General features: G+C 38.7%; 1 protein-coding gene across 2 annotated transcripts; it reads left to right on the top strand.

Moving 5' to 3' along the window:
• The first annotated feature begins 11,026 nt into the window (after positions 1-11,026).
• Positions 11,027-18,762, top strand: lman2 (lectin, mannose-binding 2). 2 transcript variants are annotated; one of them, XM_061048566.1, is made up of 8 exons: positions 11,027-11,312; positions 12,212-12,330; positions 13,034-13,151; positions 14,407-14,489; positions 15,764-15,925; positions 16,106-16,220; positions 16,401-16,520; positions 17,227-18,762. In XM_061048566.1, the coding sequence occupies exons 1-8, from the start codon at positions 11,042-11,044 to the stop codon at positions 17,385-17,387; spliced, it is 1,149 nt and encodes a 382-aa protein (XP_060904549.1). In that variant the 5' UTR covers positions 11,027-11,041; the 3' UTR covers positions 17,388-18,762. The 2 variants fall into 2 exon arrangements, with proteins under 2 accessions (XP_060904549.1, XP_060904550.1); XM_061048567.1 differs by lacking the exon at positions 14,407-14,489 and adding an exon at positions 14,541-14,620 and having other exon boundaries at positions 11,085-11,312.
• Positions 18,763-19,909: the final 1,147 nt, after the last annotated feature.

The raw sequence follows: 19,909 nt of genomic DNA on the forward strand, positions 1-19,909 counted from the left end.
TAGATACACAAGATTATTTCATTTACACGTGCTAAGAAGAGAAAGAAGGAGGCTAAACAGCGAGAATTGGAAGATAAAATAAAGGACCTTGAACATAAGCACAAACGATCTGCATCAACCAGCCTTTTAAAAGATTTGAATACAACTCGTAGAGAACCCAATAGCTTACTATCAGACAAGATTGAGGGAGCCCTAAGATTCACAAATCAAAAATATTATGAACATGGAAACAGGTCACGTAGGCTTCTAGCATTTAGGTTAAGACAACAACAAGCATCTAATATGGTACAGAAAATAAAATCACAGGGTACCATAGTTACAAAACCGGATAAAATAGCAGAATCCTTTGCAGAGTTTTACAAGTCATTATATAAGAATACGGGCACCTGTTCTGACAATGAAAAACTGGATGAATTTCTTAATCGCATAAAAATAGGTGAACTGTCAGAATCAACAGCCAAGAAACTGGACAGGCTGATTAAGAAATGCGAGATTAAGCAGGTTATCTCAACACTTAAAAACAACAAAAGTTCAGGGCCAGAAGGCTATATTAATGAGTTTTACAAAACTTTTAAAGATATGTCATGGCAATACTTATTTCAAAGATTAAAACGATTCGGTCCTAACTTTATAAACTGGATACAAACACTCTACTCATCTCCACAAGCTGCTGTGAAAGTGAATGGTTACAGATCGCGAAGGTTTACTTTGGAACGTGGTTGCAGACAAGGCTGCTCCTTATCACCCTTGCTGTTTGCTATGTGTATAGAGCTATTGGCCCAGTTAATTAGAGATGATGATAATATAAAAGGAATTGTAATAGATGGAGAGGAGCACAAATTATCGCTCTATGCGGATGACGTATTATTATATTTGAGAGAGCCTGCACTAACAAAACCACATTTAAAGGAGCTTATCTCTAAATGTGGGTATTATTCTGGTTATAAAGTTAATGTGGATAAAACCGAGGCTATGGACATAAACAGCAGAATCCCACAAAGTGTGAAACATCAAAGTGGATTTAAATGGCCTGAAAAGGGCATTAAATACCTCGGTATATACATCGCCCCAGCCTTACAGGATTTATTTGAATCTAATTATGGTAAGTTAATTCAATGTATACATAGTGACTTGGAACGATGGTCTATGCTCCCTCTGACCCTTTCCGGTCGTGTTGAAAGTATTCGTATGAATGTTCTGCCCAGACTGCTGTACTTATTTCAGATGCTACCTGTAGAAATTCCAAAAGCCTCGTTTGACCATTTGGATAAAATTATTTCAAAATTTGTCTGGCAAGGTAAGCGTCCTAGAATAAGGCTGAAAACCTTACAGCTATCTAAGCCAGACGGAGGTCTAAAACTTCCAAACCTCAAATACTATTTTTTGGCTTCGCAAATGAGGCCCTTGACAGCGTGGATGCAGAATAGCACATACACACGCTGCCTTAATATTGAGAAAAATATGTGCCCAGTGCCTCTGCAGTTCCTGCCTTTTTTAAATACACCCACAAAAGCATTGGCAGACTGGACTAAGACCACTCTAAAAATCTGGAATAGAATAAAGGTAGCTTTTGGGCTACCAAAGATTATCTCATCATTAACAAACATTGGTCTAATGGAGTCTTTTACACCTAACAACCTGGATACTGGGTTCAAAAGATGGTCAGATAATGGGTTGTGCTATCTGCATCAGCTGTTTGGAGGAAATGTTCTTAAAACATTTGAACAGCTGACAAATGAATTTGATCTCCCTAGGACAGACTTATTTCGTTATCTACAGCTAAGAACCTTCTTGAAGATACAAAAGGAGTGGGACAAACTTATAAAACCCCCATAGAAGAATTCCTAATGCTTATACAAAAAGGGAAGGGTCATAAGAAAGTAATTGGCAAATTGTATAACATATTTTTATCTATAAATACAGACAACTCACTGAGGGTGAAGCAGAGATGGGAGGCGGAAACAAACATGGTTATATCGCAAGACAACTGGGAAGAGGTTTGTACAGAAGCACACTTGGTTACAAACTCAAACACGTGGAGGGAGTTTAAATGGAAAATTGTGACTAGATTTTTTAGAACTCCAGAAATAACATGCAAAATGTGCCAGGCACATCCCAGCTCCTGTTGGAGGAATTGTGGAACCCATGTGGCTAATCACACCCACATCTTCTGGTCATGTCCGAAACTAAGCTTGTTCTGGAGAGAAGTATTTGATGCACTGAAAGAGGTCTTCCAAAAGGACATTCCACAAGACCCCCTGGTGGCGATACTTGGAGTGACGCCTGTTGGCCTGATTGGGAGGGCCAAAAAGTACTTGCATCACCAAACCAGACCCTCCCACTTACATTATATGGATCCAGAAAGTTTGGGACATTTATCAAATGGAACAGATTACATACCAATTACGACTCCAAAAGGACACTTTCACAACAAGATGGAGACCTGCACTGGCTTTACTAATGCAATAGAGAGTGTTGTTTAATTTGGGCGCAGACCAAGATCATGCACCATTTTTCCCTGGGGTTGACTTTGCACCTGTACTTTGACACGTGATTTCTTTGAGTGGGTTAGAATTTATTTCTTTATGATTGCAACTTTTATTTATGATTTTCATTTCTCCTCTACCTTTATGAACATTTATTTATGTACTTGTTTGTTTATGTGTATTATTGTGTATATGTATATTCTTTGGAGTGGACATTTTGATTTGTATCTGCTGGCTTAATATCCGAATGTAACTATACAGCTGGAAAAAGGAAAAAAAAAGAGAAATATTTTTCATATTGTACTGTTGTTGATGAGAAAAACGAATAAAAGCTAAGTTAAAAAAAAAAAGAAGATCTATTTGAAGGGCCAAGTCACTTATTTTGGGCTCATTTTCTTAAACCTGGATGCTTGTTTCTCTTGCGAGATCTGGCAACAACACTCTTGTGGATGTGATTTCTCTGTTTGGGATTATTTAGCCCGTCTTGATGGTTGCAGTGATCATATTTCAGAAGGAATCAAAACGATTCAACCACTTAGGAATGTACAGTACAGGCCTTAAGGATGCTACAATACCTTGCAATAAATTACAAATCTGAAGATGGATGATTTAAATGGAATCAACAAAAATGTTGTTGCATACTCTTTTTTTTTTTTTTTTCCTTTTGACAAGCAAAGGGTGCTATCTACTTTTGGCTTTTCTTTTTCAACGTCAGTAGCTGAAGAGGAGAGGCGTACAGACATGGCACAGGCAGGTGAAGATTTTGAAGTTTTTAGAAAAGATCTTGTTTCAAAGCGGGAGTACAGACGCAAGGTGAGCAGAAAACAGATGGGGAAAAAAAACAGTCTGCAAATATTGTAAGAGACTAATGAATGACACAAATAGCAGAACAAACATGATGCAGTGTGTAAAACGGTGCGACGCTGCAAAGCTCAAGACGCCAAAATATTTTCGTCACATACACTGGGAAATGGATTTGAAAGATGTCCTGCCTCATGAGACCCCGCCATCCATTCCAACAGGGAATATCTCCTGCTGTGAGGTGAATATGGGAACAAGTAAGTGAGGAAGATTTCCGGGTCGGCTGTCATGAAAACTTCAGGGGGTGCCATGCAAGGGTGTCACTGTGGAGTGGGGTGGGGTGGGGTGGGGAGGAAGTGGGACTGAAGACTCCAGGCCTGAACGGGGGGAGGGGCTCATTACAGGCTTAAAATAGAAGTATTGTCATTGATCGCTTTTTTAAAGTTAAAACTGCAGTATAAAGGTGTTTGGATAAAGAATGAGCCAATCTCTGACCCTCAGAAAAACTAAAAAAATAATAAACCTTTACATATGATTCTAATTATTTATTCTATTTTCTTTTCTAGATAGCCTTAAGTGATTTTATTATCTTATTTTATTTAATTTATTGTTGGTAAATACTCGTTTGTTATCCCAAGAGAACTAGAAAAATAAGTCAAGACAATTTAGTTGATAAAATGTACAGATGTATGTCCGCTCAGGGTTCCTTATTTAAGGCAACAAAGCTGTAAGAGCTTTTCTTTATCCCTTTTCTCCATAAACTATCCACATCGTTTACATGGATTATCAGTCAAACATGACTCCTCAAGTTCTGACTTTCTGTCGGATCAGGTATACACTTCAGTCAGGGGAAAACATGCCAGAAGTTTCTCAGGAAGGGGGAGCTTCACTCATCCACCCTCCATGTTCCTGTTTTTTTTTTTATCCTTCAGTGGATCTGAGGATTTAAGTCCTGACCTCCCAGTCCCAAGCTGGCGTCTGCAGACCTGAGGCTGCCTGCTGCCTTTCCCTGTGAAATGACCCTAACACGTTGTTTGGGTTCCTCGTCTGATTTGGGGCATTATACATGCGTGTAAATGGCATCAGATTGGTCGCTTCTTTTGTGGATCAGATGGAGCCAGATGGCTTTGTGGTTCAGTGAGTTTGGAGGCTCTGATGTGCCCTTGTAAAGCGTGAACTCAGCCAGAGAGAGGCCGGACAAACAGCAGGACGACCTGGCACTGATTCAAACAGGACAGACAGCTGATATATATATAGAAAACAGATTGACATACAAGTACAGACAATGTGAATTTGATTAAATTAGCACAGTGCACATTAATCAACATCTGCACTAAGCACCACTGTCATTATGGCCAAATTAGCACACTGGCTTCATTTAATCCGTTATTAAATTCACATTTCTTATGAAAGAAACTAGTTAAAACAATTTCCCTCTCCTGGTTTTCTCATTCGTTCTTTTTGAAAACCTGACTTTGCTTTCTTGGGGGAGATTTGAAACAATACAGTTCGTATTTGTGCAAACATAAACAGCTGTTAAAGCCGACTGACAGCCGAGTGCTGATCATCATGTCATCATTGCAAATGGACGTTGCTTCATGTGCCGTTTTGTTGGAAAGGACGTCTCATATGTCCTCGTTTCCTCTCCTTCTGCTTCGTTTCCTTGCATCTCTCCATGCATCTCTGGTGGGAGGGACTAAGACGCAAGTGGAGGAGGCAAGTGGAGGATGCATGGATACAATTAAGGGAACTGAGATGTACCCACAGTGTTGCAGCATTTGGCACTAAACTGCAGTGAGATTGATCCTGTGAAGTTGCGCTGGGTGGACTAAACCATTTTGCACATTAAGTAGGGGTGAAAGGGGTCATCAGAGAGAGACCCCACATGTTTTCCAGATGAAGTGATAAAATTGGTGTTCGTGCATTCAGCTTATTTACTACAACTTAGCTTATAGCTTTGAACCACAGACATCTTGTACTTGAATAAAAAAAGGAAATACTTGCGTAACTTATTCATGAGTATGGATTACATAACAGTACCCAAAGGTTGTGAGGTTACAGGTGTGGAATGGAGCCCATGGTTTTAAGTATTTGGAAGCAGCTTCTGTAAACCCAAAGCCAGTTTCATTTGGATCAGATATCAAAGGATAAAAACTACGAGCAGAGGAGAATAAAAGAAGAGATCACAGAGGAGCGATGAAAAGCCACACAAGACCAGAGAAATCAATATCAGCTGGAGCACAAAAGAAAATCAAATGGAAAAAAAACAACAACTCTAAAGTGAAGTTTAAATCAGTTTGAGCATATTTGGGGCAGCACAGGAGAGGATTTCCAGGTCATTGCGTGTGCGAGGGTGATGAGAGATGAAGGTGAAGTAATAAAGCTGCCGTCAGGAGGAGTGATTCCTGCAGATTGATGCTGCGGCCCCGAGAGCTTTAATGTCTGACGCCAAGTGACGCCCAGACAACATCAAACACCGGTGTACAGTAAAAGAGTGTGTTAGGTTCAGTGACATGTCCGGGCTACGTAGATGCTGCTCATGCTGCAGTGAGAGCTCAAACTGAATCATTCATTACAACTTTTTTTTTTTTCCAGTTTTGTCTCAGCTTTCTTTCTACATTTAGGTTTCATTGCTTTCAAGTGGTTTCATGAAGCGACATATCCCAGCTGTTTTCAATACTCACGGAAGTCTGCACTACCTGAATTTGGTGGTAACCAAGCTTGATTTATACAGTTTACATAATAAACCATTTCACATAAATGTGCTTAAAGCTTTGGAGTAAAATGTTTTTCCTCAAAGAAGGATTTTATATATACTTGAAGGAGCATCATAACGGAAAAGCATCCAAGAGAAGAAAATGAGCGCAGACTAAAGATCACTTTAAATGAGCTTTTTCACAACAAAGTCAAATGTTCAGTATTAGTTCTAAATTTGTTTTTAATGCATGGTCCTTGTAAGAAAGAAGGGTGAGGTTAAGAACAAAACGTAAATATTGTATAGCCTACATGTTTTCAGTGGATAATGTTGCAGAAATAGTTTAACTCTGTAACAAAACATTGAAAAAAAATCACACCGGTACACGTGTGATTTTAAACAGTTTGATTTCTGGTTGTGTTCAGTAAAGTCCACACTGTGTAGTTTCTGATCTCATCTATAGCTCTTTCTAGCGTCATCTGTTTACCATGTAGAGCCACAGTTGAGCTCTCAGCCTACGGTAGCGACAATGGAGAAGTACGGACCCCCAGCCTGCTACCAATTTGCCTAGAGTCAGGCTATATCCTCCTCCGCTGGTTACCAGCGCTCTACGAGGTTTACCACTGTTTTCTTTACATGCAGGATTATGACCTGATGAGGGACAAAAGCTGTTAAAAAAGGGGTGCAGACAGGCGTGCTCAGAGTCACTGTGTAACCCAGCGCTTTCCACAGACAAGGGGCGGCTTACAATAAACGCTGAATGTGGGTGAGTTCTCAGTCGCGTCAGGTCGTGTTCAGTGGTTGATGGTGGTCACTGCACAAAACTTGGAGCAGATTACAACAATTTAAAAAATAAAATAAATCGATCTCTTAGCATTGTTTGGTATACTGGTCACACTGCAGTATACGATCCATTCAACTTTGTAGATTAAAAAAAAAGATGAGACCTGAACAATAACTTTCATCTTGATTAAATCTACATTTGAATTAATTAGTGTTTTACTCCAGAGGACTTCTGGTTCATCTTTGCTATGTCATTTTTTTTTATACCACTTACTTTGGTATTTATTTGACAATGAAATTCTGTTGATTTGTTTTTTTTTTTCTAGCTTTTCCACACTTCCCTGTTTTACTTTAAATTGCCTCTGAGTGCTGAGTGTGAATCCGCTGTGTTTTGTTTGTGCATTTGAGAAAACACAGCAGATACTATTTCTACCACATCGTTAAAACTGGAAGTCATTATACAGCAGTACATGTTCTGAGGGCGTTTTTTTCCCACTGGTTGCATAACACGGACTTCTTGACGGTAAAACAGGTGTTTTTGTTGTTCTCTGTTAAGCTGGTACACTCAAATGTAACCTGACGATGAATCCAACATCTCCAGTTAGACATATCAGCTCTCCACATCTGTTTCAGTCCAATAAAATCAGATGAGTGTGCTGTTAAACGCTCGGTTTAATGATTTTTTTTCCTGCAGACTGGTGAGTCACAGGGATGTCATTGGAGCGGCGAGGACGTTTATGGCGTCATTCAGGTGGCGAGAGTGAAAAAGACAGACAGGCAGACCAATAAGTTATGTGACTCCATCTCATTCCACATTATGAGATGTTCCGCCGACGTACGTAGACAGACCTGAAAGCTATTTTTATCGTCTACGATGGCAGATTTATGTGTTTTCTGGTGCTTAGCTGCTACCTCCGGTCTTGAAGAATGAAGCCAATGAAGAAGTGCAAAATCCTGCAGTGCGTCGAGTATCCACTAGAGGCTGGCTACAGGAGCCCAGGAAGTCACACACAACAGGCGAAAAACCTGTTTTCACAGCAGAAATTAGCATGTTTACAGCCTGGTACCAAAAAAAAAACAAGTACCATTTCCAGCCTGATTGTGGATAACTTTATCCTTCATAAAACCAAAATAGATGAGTTACCAAACAATTCACAGACATGAGCTAATCAGACAACACCGGAGGCTGCCACTTGGAAATGACCCAGTGTTGGAGACCTAGGACTTAACATGTTTCAGCAGTGGTGTCGAAACAGGCCTCGATATTGGTTGATTTTTTATTAGTATTGTATCAAAGTAAAAAAAAATCTGCTATCATAACAACCCTAACCTGTCATGTTTTAATGTGTCTACTGGGAATATTTATCATTCTTGTAAAATATTTTTGCACATTCTGGAAAGCAGCTTTTTTTCATCTGCAGCTGTTCTGGTTTTAGATTGTGCATCTGTCTGTTTATCTTGTGTGTATGCGCTTTACTGTGTGCACATGACTGTCAGTCGGCTTCCACTGTATGACATGTCATGTGTGTCTAGTTAATCAGAGTAATTCTGCTGTCTAACTCATTTAACACACATCAGTCAGTCTGCTGTGTTGTCATATGTGAGGACAGACCTCAACTAGATAAGAGGTGTGCTGGATTGAAATCCATTCTAATTTTATTGTAATACTGTACTGTGCTCCGGGTAAAATTGAGTGGAATAATGAGCTGTCCTTTTCTCTGTTCTGGTCATAAAGCATTAAAGGAAATTTTCCCAATGATCAACCTTATTTCTTCCATTCAGTCTTAGAGACGGAGTGTTTTTAGCAGATGTTTGTGCAGCAAAACGGACCTGCAAACTCTTTTTTTTCACCAATGTTGTCGTTTGATTTCTTGCAAAGAACTGCTGTTTCAACCAGTCTTAACATATGACCAACATCCAAGCAGCAACCTACAGTGTTGAACAATGAATCCAGTGCTTAACTGCAAAAACCTGCAATTCCTCAAGTGTCCACTTGAGGTCGGCTCCAAAAGACAAAGAGTCCCCATTACTCCCATCGTAAGAAATAATATTTTTACAGCAGAAATAAACACGTTAACATACTGGTATAAAAAAACTGTTGTGATCTCTATATCTCATCAATTTATTTGTAAATCTTTGAATTAATCAAAAGTTTGGCTTCATAGTGCCTCTTCATAAACCATTGGGTTACATCACAGAGACTACGTCCATGTTTTATAAAGTCTATGCCAGCAACTGTGATGGAAACCACTATGAAGCCACCTCCTTTTTGTGTGTGAATGAATGTGTTGTTAATGCCTTACGTCTGGAAAAATTAATCTCTAATAGCAGACTATATATATTATAGACTTTAAAAAACATGCTTCTAGTCTCTAAATGTATAATGATGTACTTCAAACAAGGAATTTATGGTATCGGGTGTTAAGAAAAACTGTAAACGTCCATCAAAGAAAACTGATCACTAAGAATTCTTAGAACCTTCTGCAGCTGCAGAGAGAGCACAACACTTGTTTTCCTCACGTTTTCCTACGGACAGAAAATGTTTTGCTGTAGATCATTAAAGAGAGGAAGTCTCAGTCTCTAACAAGCTTTGAGATCTTGGGATGTTTGGATGTATCTTGGTATCCAAGGAAGAGAAAACTGCCGGCAGCACAACACCTGACAAACAACACAACATCTCAGCTCTTCAAATGAGTTTTGGAAAGTTTTTCCCCCCAAAAAACTAAAATAATATGTAGGCTATCAGTCTTACTTCATGTCAGTAGTACTTGCATTCTTCTTTCTGTTGCACCATACTGTTTAAAATTGGTCTGTAATTATTATCTTAAATTCCTTGTTATTTTATTCCAACCTCCAATCGATCGATCAATCAATAATTCCTGCTGTATTTGCTAAAGTCAGCGCAGCTACTCAAAGTGCTGTTTCAATACCGTCCTTTATGAAGCGTGAGTTCTGTTGTTTTGATCGTTATGATGATGCTAACAGCCAATATGCTATCATCGTTTTGTTATTTATTACCAATTATTCTGATAAATTCATTGTGTTAAATTCATCCTGAAACAAACCTTTCTATAAAAAGATACAAAAGAAAACTCCATAAGTTCCTGCATTGATTTACTGAAGTGCTGAGCTAAAGTTTAAATTGATTTGAATGTGTTGTACTTACTGTACCCACTGATTTAAATATGTATTTCATTTTATAATGCTCCAATGACTATTTTAAACACATTCAGTTTATTATTAATCACATAAAACATAATCAAGTAATATGTATGTGTTTTATTTGGCATGATGTTTATTACTTTGTCTATTACTCTGTACTTTTCACACTAAAATTTTTATAGAAATGTTATATGCAATTGAAATACAAAACTCTTACATTTTAGGCTCAAATATTTTTGTGAATGTGTTTGAAAATCAGATGAAATTCTAGTAAATTAACTGTGAACTTGATTATTTGGCAAAAACATTACAGAGCTATTATGTAGAAGATTCTTTGTTGAAGATGTTTTAAAAGGTTTGTTTTGGAGATACTTCCCCAGACTATGTTGCAGTACGAGAGAAAGGGATAAATGTAACCGTAATAGAGAGAAACCAGAATATTTCTGGGTAAAACATGATTCTGATGAAACTTTCTGAGATTTCGTTGGTGATGAATGATGCTTTATCCAGTTAGAACACCCAGAAACAGAGAAGCGTAGTGCCTACTGTACTGTAGCTAGAGCATGGTTAGATATAAACATATCTTTTTCAAGAACAATTCAATGTATGTTCTTTGGCAAAAAGAGCATGTTAATGTTTTTATCTTATCATTGAGTGATAATTTATTCATGCATTATTATTATTATTATTTATTGGTCTGTCCAAGGTTGTGGATGTAGGCAATATAAATGTCTAATATGCATTAATTAGTCTTGTCTGCCACTTGTGTCCTCTATATTATTTCTAAATGCCCGAGAGTCTGGAGAGAAACTACACAGACTTCTGTACCGTTGTTTTTATCTTTAGCCTCGGTCGCCATCTAGTGGAAAATAAATAGACTACACCTGCTCTCTGATTGGTCCTAATTTTCGATGTGCGCGTCTCTGATTGGCTTGTAACAATCTGCCGTCTAGTAAAATCTTCCGTCCGGGAACATACATAGTTTAGACTCTCCGTCGGATCATCTGATTTAAAATGTGTATTGCTAATTATGTTTTTAGACTGTTCAGGTTATTGTATTTAAAATGTGTATATTTTTTATATACACATGGGGTAAATAAACGTCCCCTTGTCAATGAAGTGTGGCTGTAACAGTCTGCGTCTGTCTGGTTTCCACCCGGGCGGTAATGTCAGACGGACCGGCTCGATATATGGAGTTTCGAGAAACATTTTGGATACGAGAGTTACTCTCCGAAGCTTTTTGAACAAAATGGGGAACTTTGGAGTATTTCTGAGAGGAGCACTGGTCTTCCTGATATTCGGGGTGTGTTTTGTGAGCTGTGATATAACAGACGGTAACGCGGAACATCTGAAGAGAGAGCACTCGTTAATGAAACCTTACCAAGGTAACACGGACCAGTTAGCTGCTGGGCTAACCTGTTATTGTTTCCACTCCTCTAATCAGCAGCTAAGTTTTTAGAAGTTATTCAGCGACATTTGAAACTCTTTGGTTTTCTTAGATTATCTAAAACCGAAGCAGCTGCAGCAAAGAGTTCAGGTTAAGGCTGCGCTGTTAATTATTATTATATCATTATTATTATTATTACATTCAAGGTGTTTGAAATGAAGACACCTGAGGGAATAAAAGTGAAACATTCCTGTTTTACATGATTTACAGGTTGTTGTGGCTAAAATAGTCAGCTCGCCGTTAAAATAAGCTTTTCATTTAAGTGGGACACTTTGCACAATTTTGCTGCTGATATGCAGATAATAATAATAATAATAATAATAATAATGATAATACATTCGTTTTTTTTATTTTTTTTTTATTTTTTTTTTTTTGTGCCTTTATTTGAGAGATAGGACAGCTGGATAGAGTTGGAAATCAGGGAGGGAGAGAGAGAGAGTAGGGAATGACATGCGGGAAAGGAGCCACAGGCCAGATTTGAACCCGGGCCGCCCGCTTTGAGGACCACAGCCTCCATACATGGGGCGCGTGCACCAACCACTGCGCCACCAGCGGCCCAATACATTAGTTTTATATAGCGCTTTTCTAAAAACTCAAAGAGGACAGGACAACGGAGTAATGTAAGGAGGGGGGGGCGTGGTGGATGTTAGTGGTTGTAGGCAGTGTTGAAGAGGTGAGTTTTTAGGGATTTCTTGAAGGAAGTGAGCGTGGAGGAGGTATGCTCAATAACTAAAGTGATACTGTTCTGAGATGAACCTTCAGACACCTCTGAGACACATCGATTTCTCTCCTCTGCTTTCTCACGTGCCCTGATGTGTTTTCTCGTTCGTCCTGCAGGTGTTGGCAGCGGACATAGCAGTCAGTGGGACTTCTGGGGAAGCACGTTGGTGACCAGCTCGTACGTCAGACTCACACCAGATGAGAGGAGCAGACAGGGATCCATCTGGAACACTGTGGTGAGAAGATACTATAAATATAAAATCCTGCTTATTACTTCATTACTGTTAAATCTACGTGTAGGCCAGCTAGTGTAATTGCCCAAGGATCACAGACACCCGAGCACTCAGAATTTAATGTAATAATGGCAAAGAAACCGTACGACCTCTGTGTACATTGGAAGTGCCACTTTGAATCAGGCTTAAGTCACACGTCTAGTCTGACTGGGATAAATTGTCCTTTTTATTCAAGTGTGTGTTTTTCAGCTCTCTCAGCCTGAATCTTACTGAAGCATCTTTCGTCATTAAGACACAAGTTGAAATAGTTGTGTCTGATTTCCTCTCCATGTCTGTTTGAAAGAGATATCAATCTTTAAAACATCTCAATTTTTATCAGCAAGAATTCCGGGGATTAAGGTGAATAATGAATCAGCAAACCAGTAATTACATTTTTGCCTCTTTAAACTGTAAAAAATTACATTTTCAAATAATATCCAGAAAGTGGTTGTTGCCGTACTCAAGTGTCGGTTTTTCTGAAACGTATTTGCACAAAATATAAACTGTCAGAAGTAACTCTCTGTTGAGAACCAATGAAGTCTCTTTAAAAGTGACAGATGTTAAACAAAGAAAGAAGCTCTCATCATTGAGATTCTTCATTTACACATTTTGTAAGCCCTCATTGCTGCTACAGAAAAAAACTGTTGTGTCTTTTTTTGGTCTGCAGCCGTGTCACCTGAAAGACTGGGAGATGCATGTGCAGTTTAAGATTCACGGGTCAGGCAAGAAGAATCTCCACGGCGACGGCATCGCTCTCTGGTACACAAAGGACAGACTGCATCCAGGTAATGTCATTCTCTCTTTTGAGTTCCGGCTTTTGTGGAAGAATCTCACCCAGCTTTGATATCACATTCATGTTTTGATGAACCTTCTTGCATCAGATGGTTGATCTTTGAATTTACACAAAATTGCAAACTCAGCTGTACCTGCAGCTCGTCGTTCAGCCACTTCACTTTGCCTGCTTAACCTATGTTGCTCTTAATATAAAATACATTTATAAAATCACTAATAAGGCTTCACATGCTGCAGCTGCATCAGAAGTCTTTGAGTAAAGCATAGCTTGAATAAAAAACAAAACTGCATGAGAAAAAAAGCAAGTTAGTCTAATGTAAGAACATTTGCAAAGAAAAAAAAAGAGAACAGTCTAATATTTCTAAACCATGCATTATTAGCTACCACATTGTTAAACGATGCATACAGGGATCCCCCCTACCTGCCACCCTTAATTCTACCTACATGGCTAGAAACCTTAAAGCATTAACGCAGACCGGGTGTGATCGCCCTTGCTGTCGTACTTCATAAGATTATTACAGAGCTCAGCACATGGAACAAGAGACCTGACGCTTCTTGACATTGTGCTTAATAAATAAAAAAAGTCATTCTGCCAGCTAGAAACAGGAGGGGTTGCTCCTCTAGCCCTTAGGTTTATTTGTGTAACGCTCGCTAAACAAGTACTGTATTTGATCTACACCATGGTAAACACCACCAACACCAACAAAAACACAGAATAAACAAACTAATTTAGGCGGTGTTTGACCAGTGACTCGTGTTCTGTGAAGTAAAACGACTGTTTTTTTTTTCAATGGAGTCTGGTGGTTATGAAAGGAGCGATGTCATGGCTGATTCTGGTCAAATAAAGCATCTTTCTCTTTTGTGAATATATGTAGAAGTAATGTCAATAAGTTTTCCGACGCTAAATGCTTATTTATTCTTCCTTATGTATGAAAATAGAAACATACATTTTATACTATATAACCATCACTATCCATATACTCGCACGCATCCTTTACGTTGGGATCCAGAACTCTCTGTGCCTTTGAGTCATCCAGACACCAAAATTAGAAAATTAGTCCCCACGTTTTAAAAGTACGTGAATCCCCCCCTTTACACGCATTGCTCCTGCTCCATCGTTAAGCTTATTTTTCCATCATGTTTAGATGTTTGTGTTCATCATCTCCGCTCGCCTTCTTCACTGCTGCCCACAGTAAAGTGTCTCGACCTGTGTGCTCATGTCTCACCTCATGTCTGCCTCCATCCTAGGCCCTGTGTTTGGAAACCAAGATCAGTTTCTTGGGCTGGCTATGTTTTTGGATACCTTCCGCAATGATCTCCATGGGATGGATGTAAGTGTGTGTGTGTGACTCTGGGTGATTGACCTGCTTATTTCTTCACAGGGCCCGTGTTTTCCAACAATGCTCTCTTCCACGGGCTGGCCGTTTTTATAGATACTTATTCTAACGATGATGCCACCGATGTGAGTGGTTGCTCAGGTCGAATCGTCAGCATGTTGTCGCAACTTGTTTTTCTTTTCTTTTTACTCGGAGTCAGCATGTTGTTGGAAGTTTTTTCTGCATGTTAAAGAGTAAAAACTGCATTTATTTTTGCACATTTTCTACTGCAGAAACTAAATCCTGTTTTTTTGGCATGATGGCTGTCAGACAGTTCCCTTGTTGTTAAACATCATTTTGTGGCTCTATGAGTACATTCTGATACTTCACTACTTTCACATTGCAGTTTAAAATGTTCTGCTTTGTTGTTGTTCCTCATTGGAGTTGGATCCTTTGTTTTTTAATCTCTGCACGTCTGGACTATATGGTCATTATGTGAAGCTAAAACAGACCCAGAAGCATCTAGCTTACTTCAAATTAACAAATTCAAGTCTAACTGTTTCCAGCTATCAGCCAGTTAATTATCTCTGTCAGAGATTAAATGTAGATAAGTATAGGTTCATATTAATATTTAAAGGTATAAGTTCCTGCAGTGTGAAAGTAGCCTCTGTGAATACAGAAACATGAGCTGATATGTGCAGGAGCCCTGAGCGACAAGTGAGAAAATACATTCAGCAAAATCTTTTTTCTAAAAATGTCTATCTCGCATAATTTTACTAATTATTTGAATAATTCTTTCAATAAAAACTTTCATTCATAACGGATGAAAATAGAGTTGGAAGAATACAAAAAGTTTGACCAAGGGCGAATAAAAGTTTTGTTACATTCAGTTTTTTTCCTTTCCTTTTCCCAGACTGATATTTTGAAGGGATCAACATTGTAATGCTTATTTTGACCACAAGGGGCAGAAGTGCAGCCACTCCCCACGTAATGAACATGACTGATATCGTTCATGTTATCTTGGAAACCTCTTTTTTCCACATGCCAATTTTCAGATTTTTTCAAACTGGATAAATCATTTTCTCCTATTTCTCAAAATGTTAAACCTGATGTGGAACCCTAAAATAAAGTGCATCATATTTATTTTCTCACTTGATGCTAAGGGCTTCTCCAGCAGTACACTGTGGACTTCTTTTATTTATTCATTTGTCCATCATCTTTATTTAAAAAGACATGTACAATGGATGTGTTAAGCTTTAGTTGTTGATTTTGATCTCTTCTGTTGCCAGCGGTCCTTCCCGTTTATTTCAGCCATGGTGAACAACGGTTCAGTGAACTACGACCACGGCAAAGATGGCCGATCGTCGGAGCTGGGAGGCTGCTCCGCTGAGATCAGGAACAGAGATCATGACACATACCTCGCCATCCGCTACTCCAGAGAGAGACTCACGGTATTTAAACAATCTCTTTTTTATTTCTACCAGGATGCTGCTAGATATTAAAAAAATATTCTAAAGCACCTACTTTCTTTTTCATGATTTTGAGGATTTAAAAGTTTATTTTTCTTTGATAGAAAGATATTTTTTTGCAGTTCTATATTGCATGACTTAAATGTAAGTTATATCCTGCAGGTGATGATTGATGTGGAAGACAAGAATGAGTGGAAAGAGTGCATCGACATCGGGGGGGTTCGTCTTCCTACCGGATATTTCTTTGGGGCCTCGGCAGCTACGGGAGATCTGTCCGGTAGGTTGGAGCTTTTAAGGCTGTACTCTAACAAACAGTTTTTAACAAAATCAATACAAAGTGATTTTTTTTTAAATGATCATATCAACCACTTTCTCTAAGTGACATTCTTGTGGTATTCTAAATAGTTCATATTCACCACATTGTCAAATCGTTTGAACTTTCTTTATTGTGTTTCAGATAACCATGACATCATCTCCATGAAGCTCTACCAGCTGATGGTAGAACACAGCCCTGAGGAGGAGAATCAGGACTGGACAAAGATTGAGCCCAGCGTCAGCCTCCTCAAGTCCCCTAAAGGTAAATTAAAGCTGCAGGAATCTTGTTTTGTTTGTGTATGTAGAGAGTACATGTGACTAACTGTGGGAAACATGTGTCATCGCTCACACTGTGCAATTATTTACAACTAAAAATTCACTCCATCCAGAATGTAGTGATTTACATCCAGTCATGCAAATCGAGAATACAAGAGAGTCATGCCTGTTAATTTTGATGCAAATAAAATAAGTGGCAAATCGCAAAGGCAGAAAGTGTTGTATTGAAGATTTCTATGTCAACAACACAATCAGGAATCAGAATCAGAATTTAGACATTACAGTTGCTCTTATTTACAGTATAGAAGAAGAAACATATAGGAATACAGTTCTATTTTAGGACTAGGTGGTCTAATCCCTTGTAACCTGCATTATAAAATCAGGGGGGGGGGATACAGTAGTGGGTACTTGAGGCAGGGGATAAAGAGAGGCAATAACATCACTGGGGTCATCCGGGGAGCCGCCCTTCTTCCTAGGTGTTTTGATGACTTGCCCACAACAACTCCAGAGGGCTCATCGGCAACATGTGGTGTCCCAGATGTGCCCCCCCCCTCTGCTTTACCCCCCTCTACTCACCCTGAGTTTGTGCTCATGAATTTTTAACAACTCCATCACAAGCAGAACAGCCGTTCACAAATAAGCCATTGAGTCGAACGTTGGGAGTGAGCGTGTGCTTTCTCGTACCTCCACAGACAACATTGACGATCCTACCGGAAACTTCCGAGGCACGCCCCTCACCGGCTGGAAGGTGTTCCTGCTCCTGCTCTGCGCCCTGCTGGGAATCGTCGTGTGCGCCGTGGTCGGAGCTGTAGTTTTCCAGAAGAGGCAGGAGAGGAACAAGAGGTTTTACTGAGGAAGAAAAGACGGAGAACCTTGTCAGAGAGATGTTTGTTTGTGGAATGAACTGTTTACAGATAACAGATAGAGCACATTCAATGTGAATTTTTTTCTAAAAGATTGTACAAATGTTTATATCTTTGAAGCACTGCGTTGGGAATGGACGATGGTAACTTGAGATGTTGGGTTAAAGGATGGAGGACAAGAGGTTACCATAATGAGTGACCCTGATCTATGCTGTTTTTTGTTTTTGTTTTCATGTGTCCATTGATGGCAGCGTGAGAATAGACGTGCTGCTGGTAAAGAGCTTTGATCTCCACCTTTAACTCTGTTTAGAAATATGCTAAATCGTCAAACAGATGTCTCCAGCCCGTTTCTGCTTTTCTCTCTTCTGCAGATATGATGCTAAAAAAAAAAAACGCACTTTGGCATCCAATGGTCATTTTGATTTTGATTTTTGTCTTCCAGACTTTTTACCCTATTTTTTATGGAATAAGAAAGTTACAAAAATGTCAGACAAAAAAAAAACCATAATGAAGAAAACATGTTAAACATTAGAAGAGTAGAAAATCAAATGGGTAACCCATGGAACATGTTGCATTTGTTGATCTTTCTTTGTTATTTTTTCTATTCTTCACGGGTTAGGGTTACTTTAAAGAAGAAACCTTTGTTGTTTGGTACTTTTGATCATTCAGACAGTTTAACTTGTTAGCAAGGATAAAATAATCAAAGATTTGTGTAATTTAAGTAAAATCATGCTTTCCATGTAATCATTCATAAAGGAGCAGAACTCAGTGTATATGGGGATAAATTATATAAATGTGTTTTCAGGACCCTCGACTGTCAGACAACAGGAGTGAACAGTTTTTTTTTTTCAGTGTTGGGGTTTTAAACACTTCACATCCTCAGTCCTAAAAGCAGAGATGTTTGATGTTTTTCCTTTCTCTGTTTGTTTCCCTGCAGCATCGGGGTGATTAATCCAGAATATGCCTTAGTTATGAATTGTTTGTGTTTTATGTTTGATAATGATTCATCATGACAGACCCTCTGTGATTCAATGAAGTATTATGAGAATCACTGACTGATTCAAGTGTGATTAATAAAAGCAGCTCTTTCAAAGAACACAGACGAGGAAATAATAAACCTTAAAGTCAATTTAACACTTTCAAACCAGCTTTTTAATTTCTCTGAAGATCATATTGCTCTTCTTTTGGTTTTCTTCCAGCCCCCCTGCCCCCCAAGATGTGGGGATATCTTGGGTCAATCTTGAATCTTTTTTTTCCTGCTCCCTTGAAGCTGTCCTGTATTAGTTTCTGCCACATCTGATTTGTGATGAGACTCGACTCGACTTGAAACCACTCTACAGAAATAAAGTAATACAATTAAAACTGTTTGAGTCGTGGTGTATTATTGACAAGCTTTATCCACCTTTAACTTTGGATTATCAAAGTATTTATCAGGAAGAATGTAACAGTCATAACGACAAGTGATTAATATAATCATTAAAAAGATAAATTAAGAAACACCGTCAAGACTGCAACAGTAACAACAATTCTCAAGACAGTGCCCAATGCAGAGAAACAAGAAACACATTTAGTGCACAAAACAGAACGATATTACTGCAACATTATCCATTATTCAGCACGTGTACACCAAAACACAGCGAAGCAAAGAGGCAATAAGTCAAAAATGAAATACGACTCATAAATCTTAAAAGTCTTAGAGGAAGAAGTTTGTAAAGAGCTAATAGAGCTAATCAGGCTGGAGTAAAGGACGAGGAACAGTGAACAGCTGGTTAGACATTAATAACAATGACATTGAAAATAGTGTAAAAGCATAGATTACAGTCCATTCACTCAAACACTTCATGTAAACAGTATCTATAATGTAGATACTGGTAATCTTTTTTAAACAATGAACACATTTTTTCAAAATACAAATATTTTTTTCTTTATTTAAAAATAATGAAGAAATGTAGCCTCGTAAAAAAAACTTTCCCTCTAACACTACTGAATTTAGAACTATATGGAAATAATAATTACTTGGGGAAAAATATATTCTAAGTGTAAAAGTTTAAAAAGAGTTTCCAGAAATTTCCAGGTTTTTTTTTTTTTGGTGTTCTGTTGAGTTAGAGGGGCGGGGCTTAATAGCGAAGTATCGATGCCCCGCCCACTGTCTCGCTCTGCCGGTTGCGAAGGTGCGAACTCGGAGGTAACTCACCTGCTCACCTGTGTTTCTCAAGGTCGCTAGCTTTCATAAAGCCAAATAATTTAGCTTCAGTGGAGCTCAGACAACGGATATGACTGTTCCCCCTATATCACCAACTGTAGGCCAAAAACCACACTAGAAACTGACGTTTCTTCTCCTGCCTTTGGAGTTTAAGCACCTGACCACCTTAACCTGTTAACTTTTCACTGAGATGAAAATGATCACCGCTTCACTACAACAAGGTAAGTATTCACTGTTTGCCAACATTGCAAGTTCAAATTGTTTCTTAATTTGCTGTGTTTCATCTTTGTCATATCAAACCAATGAGGC

Source organism: Labrus mixtus, chromosome 10 (genome assembly GCF_963584025.1).
Source record: "Labrus mixtus chromosome 10, fLabMix1.1, whole genome shotgun sequence".
Classification (NCBI taxonomy): domain Eukaryota; kingdom Metazoa; phylum Chordata; class Actinopteri; order Labriformes; family Labridae; genus Labrus; species Labrus mixtus.

Excerpts from the sequence above, each read along its gene's own strand:
- lman2 (XM_061048566.1), top strand. The coding sequence starts at position 11,042 with ATGAAGTGTGGCTGTAACAGTCTGCGTCTGTCTGGTTTCCACCCGGGC. Across the intron at positions 11,313-12,211 it reads GTTAATGAAACCTTACCAAG|GTGTTGGCAGCGGACATAGC; the intron begins GTAACACGGACC and ends TTCGTCCTGCAG. Across the intron at positions 16,521-17,226 it reads CCTCCTCAAGTCCCCTAAAG|ACAACATTGACGATCCTACC; the intron begins GTAAATTAAAGC and ends GTACCTCCACAG.